The following is a 7,573-nucleotide window of genomic DNA, read 5'->3' on the forward strand; positions in this document are numbered from 1 at the left end:
TCAACTATTATCTTTATCGGCATTCGGTCGATATCTAGCGGGTTATACAGTCGATACAGGTTTATAGCATTATTTATACTTACACGAAAATTATAACGAGATATGAGAGGTAGTTTGCAGGTAGCATATTACTGGAAGTATTAAGTCCTTTTAATATATTTTTTTTTCGATAGGTTGAAATATGTATCGATAGTTTTTAATTTTAAATTTGGAAAATTTGTCAAAATATGCAAAATAAGCATAACAATTTTAAAATATGCACTCTCCTGCAAAATCTATCAAATATGCAAAAATATGCACTTTCAAATTTGAGATCTGATATTATGGCATTGAGAAACGAATTAATTTCGCACTCTGCTATATTTAACAATAATTAAAAAAAGTATGCAAATGCTAGAAGTCCCTAAGCCTAGTGATAGCCAATTGAATCATTTTAAAAAGATTTGGAGAAGTATCTTTAAATATATTTTCTTTGATGGTTAAATAGTTAGGAACTCCTTTTATCACATTTTTCAAAACAGTCATCTCACATTTCAAATCATTAAGGATAACTTCAAACAAATTCTGTAAAGTAAAATACAAATATACAATTTTTGAATGAAATAGGTACTTGAAAACATTAATTATATAAAAAAAAACCTTATATTGATTTATAAGTAATGATGATCCCTTAAAGTCTAATTTTAACAAGTTATCTACACACGTCGCAATTTGAATGCTCTCTTTAGAAAATCTTTCTTTCATTTGACATATTATAATATCTATTACTGGATAAAAAGCATGTATCTTCCAGTATTCTTTTGGTTCTAATGTAGTGGTATTTGTATTATCACTTTCGTGATTATTTTCAGCTGAAGTTGATGACATAACCATATATTTTTTTAGATTAATGGACTCCCTTCTCTGCCTTTTAGAGCCACCTAAGTTAAATATAAAAAAAAGGATATTATCATATTGAATTTTAAATATTTAATTAATTAACAGTATAATATAATGTATTGCCAGTGGAAAAAAATTTACTCTAGGTACCTTGAAAAAGAACATTAATTACAATTCCATTGTCTTTTGAAAATACAAACATTTTTTCCCACAGTTTACTGTAGTGAAGAGAAGAACGATAACTTTGTAATGTATCAATTACTCCTTTTATCAAATTTTCAGAATTTCCAAAAGTTGCTGATTTTAACTGAAGTTGAGTACTTAATATATTAACAACTTTTAGAATATCATGAAGAATGAATAAATAAGCTACAAATTTAAAATTTGATATTGTAGAAACAATACCTAAAATAAAAATCACAATAAAATAATCAGTTTCATTATATGAAACCGTTGGTTATTTAATATTTATCATAACATACCAATTGCTTGGGCAACACATTTACTTTGTTGATCATCAATTTCATTATTTAAAACTTGAGCTATGGCATTAAAATTTATTATCATTGCGTCACAGCTTTTACAGCAGCAAATCCAATGAGTGTCACTTAACTGAGAAAGTGTTGTCTTTTTCATATTCAATTTAAGTTGTAAATCAGTAAGCTTCATGTTTCTTGTTGGATGAGAGAAATGAACATAGAGTGCCTCCAAAGCATTAAATAAATTTCTAGCATCCTTAAACAAATATATATAAATACAAATAAGAATAATAGGTAGATAAAATAATAATTATGAATTTTACTTTTAAGTGCTTACACATATCAATAACTACTAAATTAATCTTATGTGCCATACAATGTACATACACTGCATATTTGGCTGGAGGGTGAACTATTTTCAATTTTGCTTGAACACCTCTTATGTGACCTGACATGACATTTGCTCCATCATATGACTGTCCTATGATCGAAATTTTATCTAATTTAGTTGTATTTAAAAATTCAACTAATTTTAAAACCAAAGCGTATGCAGTTTGCTTTTCTGATACGTCAACAAATCCTAAAAATCGTTCACAGATGTCCATTCCATAGGGATATCTTACACAAATAATTAATTGTTCTTGTTTGTGAGACCTAGTAAGTGTAGAAAACTTATTAAATATACATAAATTATTAAAAATTCAATTTTTACTTCCAAAATTATATTTATTATTTACCTACCTCATCACACGAGATACTGAACATTCCATAATCTATAATTTCTTGTATAGTGGTAGATTTAAAATTTTTAGCACATGTCTCTATCAGTTTTTATTGTATACTCCTACTTGTATGGTTCAATAAGGTATTTTAATACACATTGCAAAACTCTGGATTATGTTTTAATAAAAATTCATACATTTGTTAAAAATTACCTAAAACAAAAAACAAAACAAATTTTAACAATGAAATTCAATTAAATAATTTTAAGGAATATTTTAAATAATATATTAAGTACCCTTATAACTGATGTCTCATATTTACGGTGTCCTCTAAACACTATTCCTTGTCTACCAAGATATAAAACAGTATCAATTAAACATTTAATGTACATTCTATTTGTTTATATTTTTTTTGAAGAGCAGTAGACATCTTTGCTATAACATCACTATTTTCACCGAGTTTTTATAAGCTGATTATCTTAAATTGGCAGTTAAGTGGTAGTCAAAAATTTCATGCAATTTTAATTTTGTTTTTCCTGTTTTTGTACCTCTAGTTCTACTCAACTATATTAATAGAAATAGGTACATATTATTATATAATATATTTTAAAGATAATATTAAACAATTATGATCTATTAATGTAAATCAGTGTATTTAAAATAATTAAGCTTACCTTTTTTCAATTATTAAAACATCTTCTACATGACCAGAACTTGTTGAAAACATTCTGCAAGGAAAGCAAAAAATAGCAATTTTCTCTATGCTATATTCAAGCCAGTTATACTCCTAGAAATATTTGGAACAAAAAGATCTATTTTGTGATCCAAATGCTGTTTTAAGATAAACCTATATGCAATAAATTTATTATTTTACTTTTATTATTAAATATTGAAGAAAAAAAATATTATTTTAAATTCTAATTGGAGTTAAGAAGCTAGTACTCTTACAATTATAAAACTAATATAACTTACCTTTAAAATAGGTTGCACATGGCCAGAATCTAAATTACCTAGATCGACAATATCCAACTTATTTCCTTTTTTAGGACTTAATAATGTCAATTGACTTGTCTTATATTCAACTAAACAATTATTCACATCAGGAGACATAGAAACAAAATTATTAAAAGTTGAAATAGTAGTTTCTGAATGACTAGAGTTATTTTCGCCTTCATTGTTAATTATACAATCTGACTTTTTTTTTTTTAAATTAAATATCGAAAACATTTTTAGTTTACTAACTTTGAATTTAAAAAATAAAAGAAGAAAATTAGGTAATAATGATGGGTAATAACTTTTTAGTTCACAAAATAACAAATGCCAAAATATAATCACAAATCACGATGCACGAATGAACGGAATAAACGAATAATGTAAGTATGTCTGTATTAGGAATGCAATCGTAATTGAAAGGTCAATGCAGTCTAAGAAATAAAAATAACAAATTTGATGGTATATTGTAATGCTTGTCTGCTGAGGACGGTTTGGTCGTTTGGTGTGCTCAATTTTTTAATAGCATCGATACAGATTTTGTACTTTCCGTAAATGAGCTATTTATAAACCTACACATAATAATATGACGTGACTGTATAACAGCTATAGCTTATAGTGATTGTAAATTGCGGCCACTCGCAAAACGACCGAGAATGGAAGCTATATAGCCGGGGATAATATTTTGTTTATTGATAATTATATACTGCGGTGCGCTATAATAAGCATGGTCTAGAAATAATAGACATAATATTTAAGACCATGATCATAATATTGTTACAAAAAAAAGATTAAGAAAAATGTATTTTATTCATTTTTTCAGTAGTAATTACATATTTTTTTTATTTATCAATCTAATAATATAAAGTTTTGTACAGTTTTTTGGAGGGGGGCTTTGAATATTTTTAGGGGGCTTAGTTCCTTCAGCTCCCCACCTAATTGCGCATATGAGAACGATAAAATAAGTAAAAACAGTAGTGAATATTTATTAAGGTTACTGTGAACACAATTTATTCATACATGACTATTCGTTATCATTCACTATTTTTCAACTTAATTTTTTTTTATACATACAAACAGAAAATATTATTTTTCAATATTTGTTCCAAACTGTTAAACTGTTTTTAGATTCGTGATTTTTGTTTAAATACATGGTATCTATGTTATTCATTAAAAGACCCTATTTTATAACACGGCAGGCTGGGTGGTCGTAATTATACTCCTAAGCATGGTTATATATTATTATATTATTTTTTAAAAACTGGTAAATCTAATTTATTGTTTATTTTATTGAAATTACTCGCTATTCTCAAGTCAGCAATGATAATGTATATGAATTAAATACGCACCCATGATTCGTAATATTAATAATCTAATAATATATGACTACTATTGTTTAAATAATATTAAATAATTCTTTAAATATTCCTAGCATTAAAAATAAACTCTGTTGAAAGAAATCAAAAAAGTTGATTTTACATAGTTATAATTTATTATTTAATATATAAATAAACAAACAGTTTTTATATATAAAAATAAATTAATAAATGCTTAGTCTAGAATATTATTCTTGGGAAGAATGACCGATTTGGACTAAAAAAATTTATCAACAGGTAAAAAAGACCAATTTTTCCCAATGTATTTTTTCCTTATTCAATTGTGATTTTATTAAAAAATAAAAATACTTGATTATGAATTTTTAAGTCGAAACCGCTCTTACTTTACAAATATAATACTCTAGGTTAAGCATTTATTTATTTACTTATTTCTATATATATAAACAACTAATAGTATATTTTTATTTAATTTTTTAGCATTTTTATCACTTATTAGTTGTCCCTAACATAATAATTTAAAAAGTTGTAATTGATAGATTTAGGGTGGTTTAAGGATACTATCTAATGCTTAGTCTCAAACAGAAAGTTGATAAATAGCTTCACAAAAAAAACTCTTTAAATGTTATAAAATTATTAAAATAAATTATTTACACGTTCCTTTTGAACCTACAAAATTCAGTTGTATGTAAACTATAAACTGTAGCTATTACTTCTATAATTATTTATTTATTACTATTAATCTATAAGATTTGAAAGAGTGATAACTGATGAGATACTAAATTAACACCGTGTTTGATTTTTTTAACAATATAAGAATTATATTATCAAATTGTTTCGTTAACTTCTTATTCCATGAAAATATTGTTTTCTATATTATGTTATATTGTGTTTTATCACAATTTGCCGAAATTGATAATGATAAGGTTAGGTTCATACATAATTAAATTTTTTACGTTTTAAATAATTTTTGTTTGAACTCTTTTTTTGTTAATATTACCTATAGTTGCTTAGTTTAAAAACTGAATAATCTTAAGGATTAACTATATACATAGTTTTCGTGATGAAAATCACGCAAGTGTTGTACAAACAGAATATTGGTCGCCTTATAAAATGGCAATGGCGTGCCCAGCGTAAGAAGACATTAATTGAAACAAACGCTGAAAAAGTGCTTGCTGCTCGTAACATACCTATTATAGATTCTAAGCAGTTTTTAAAAGAACCTATATTTGAGGCTCAAAAACAAGATATCCAGCAGTTACTTGACAATGTCATTGGACCAGTGAAATTACAACCTAAACTAAATAACGCACATCCATTATGGAATTATGATCCATGTTACGTGTATGGTGATCATAATGTCTTGGTTCGTGGGCTTGATCAAGCTAAAGTTTTTACTAATTCGATTGAACCAGAATCCGGGCTACCAAAATATTTTAAAGATTTGTATGAAGCATACAGATTACCTAATCAAGACGAACATGTTCAAAGAATTATTACAGCATCACTTCTTTACGATGCAGTACAAGAAAAACTACCTATTAAAAAAGATCCTAAAAGACCTGCCTGGAAATTCCCAAGGGACTATGGTATTCCAGATAGTAGACGTAACAATTTAATCGTAAGTCGACTATTGCAATTATGTGAATCGAGTGTCGGTAGTATGAGTTCAAATAAATTGATCGCCAAAGATGTTTATTTTAAAGTACCTCTGCAAAGAAATGGAAATATAAGCCTGAATGTTAGAGCTGATTTATTACTTTTATCTGACTCTTATTTAGCTCCTTATGTTGATGAAATTCAAGGAGAACTGCCAGATATATATCCATTAGATTACAAAGTATCATTAGAAGAAATTAATATTTATCATAAAGATGAATTTATTTCACCTTTAAGTGGAAAATTTAACAATATTCATACAGCGTTTATATATTATAATGAGACAGAGGTTAAGAATTTATATGAAACCCCAGTATTACAATCACAAATATTTGGTCGATCATTGATGAAGAGTTATGCTTTTGCTGTTGCAAATGCCAAATCTAAATATGGTGAAAATGTTAAAGAATTATCTGAACCTATTACTTTGCAATGTGTACATACTAACTCTCAGTGGTTCCATTTTTCTGTTTTCCAACTGAATAGTTTGGCTGGCCCTGAAGAAAATGGAAAGAAGAACATTTATTGGCAAGCACCATTGTTCAATTTGTTTGAAGAATGTGTTTATGAAGATGGTGTACCAATCTTAAAAGATTATAATCAAGAAGTGTTTAAAAATTTGTTGTCTTTTTATATGAATGGTACTGAATATGAACTTAAGTAATTGTATTTGTTTTGTAATTATCTGTCATGCATTAAAATGTCTAGTTTGTTGAAAAAATTAAAATAATATTTTTATGTTTTATTAAAACTAGTTTCATGAATGAATTTAACAATAATATTATATTCTTTATTAAATTATGGATAGCTAAAATTTATAAAGGACATAATTTAAATTATATTTTATTATTGTCAGTAATATGGGTAAAACAATAAAATATTAAGTTTAATTATTGAATGTCTGAAATATCATTCTAATATAGATTACTTTTTAGATAGAGTAGATACCAGATTCGTTTATATAATACACAATATAAATTTAAAATAATTTATTTTTCTAATTAATATACAGAAGAAAATTTATTGAATTACATCTAAATAAATTTTCAATTTTAAACTGGCCATACTTAATAAGTATAATAATACTACAGCTACAGCCCATGTTATTATGAATTTATTAATTTGTTTCTATGTATAAACTATTTGTCTATGTATATTAAAATATATTATTAATAATATGATTGTAAATAATTATGGCATAATTGGAATATTTTTGACCTAAAATATTTTGATATCTTACTAAAATAAAAATTATCCATTCAAGTAAATTAACCCTAATTATTACATTAAGGTATTATTTTTTAGTTTATTTTAAAACAATGATGTTAATGTATTATTATCAGTGGCGTACATTCAATCTTTCTCGGGGGAAGGGGGGGTGTTAACAAAAATAATCGTTATCTTTTTTTTTTTTGTTGCACACATATAACTGTTATAAATCAATGATATTTTTTACCAGTTTACAGTTTACTTTTATACTACAGTAAATTTTTCAAACACCTATGAATAT

At 25.8% G+C, this 7,573-nt stretch overlaps 2 protein-coding genes and 1 pseudogene across 2 annotated transcripts; 1 reads left to right on the forward strand and 2 right to left on the reverse strand.

The window, feature by feature from the left end:
- LOC112683622 lies at nucleotides 1–1,699 on the reverse strand. Its single transcript, XM_025554732.1, has 3 exons — nucleotides 1,682–1,699; nucleotides 1,362–1,614; nucleotides 1–11 (listed from the first exon to the last, which is right to left on the reverse strand). Exons 1-3 carry the CDS (start codon nucleotides 1,697–1,699, stop codon nucleotides 1–3), a joined length of 282 nt encoding a protein of 93 aa, XP_025410517.1.
- An 855-nt stretch (nucleotides 1,700–2,554) lies between these two features.
- LOC112683627 lies at nucleotides 2,555–3,307 on the reverse strand (annotated as a pseudogene).
- Nucleotides 3,308–5,335: 2,028 nt separating this feature from the next.
- On the forward strand, nucleotides 5,336–6,831 carry LOC112683613 (39S ribosomal protein L37, mitochondrial). Its single transcript, XM_025554716.1, has one exon. It carries the CDS (start codon nucleotides 5,468–5,470, stop codon nucleotides 6,725–6,727), a length of 1,260 nt encoding a protein of 419 aa, XP_025410501.1. The 5' UTR covers nucleotides 5,336–5,467; the 3' UTR covers nucleotides 6,728–6,831.
- Nucleotides 6,832–7,573: the final 742 nt, after the last annotated feature.

The sequence above is a fragment of the Sipha flava genome, unplaced genomic scaffold (genome assembly GCF_003268045.1).
Source record: "Sipha flava isolate LNK unplaced genomic scaffold, YSA_version1 231_pilon_pilon, whole genome shotgun sequence".
In the NCBI taxonomy this organism is placed as follows: Eukaryota; Metazoa; Arthropoda; class Insecta; order Hemiptera; family Aphididae; genus Sipha; species Sipha flava.

Coding starts and splice junctions, on each gene's coding strand:
- LOC112683613 (XM_025554716.1), top strand. CDS start 5,468: ATGAAAATCACGCAAGTGTTGTACAAACAGAATATTGGTCGCCTTATA.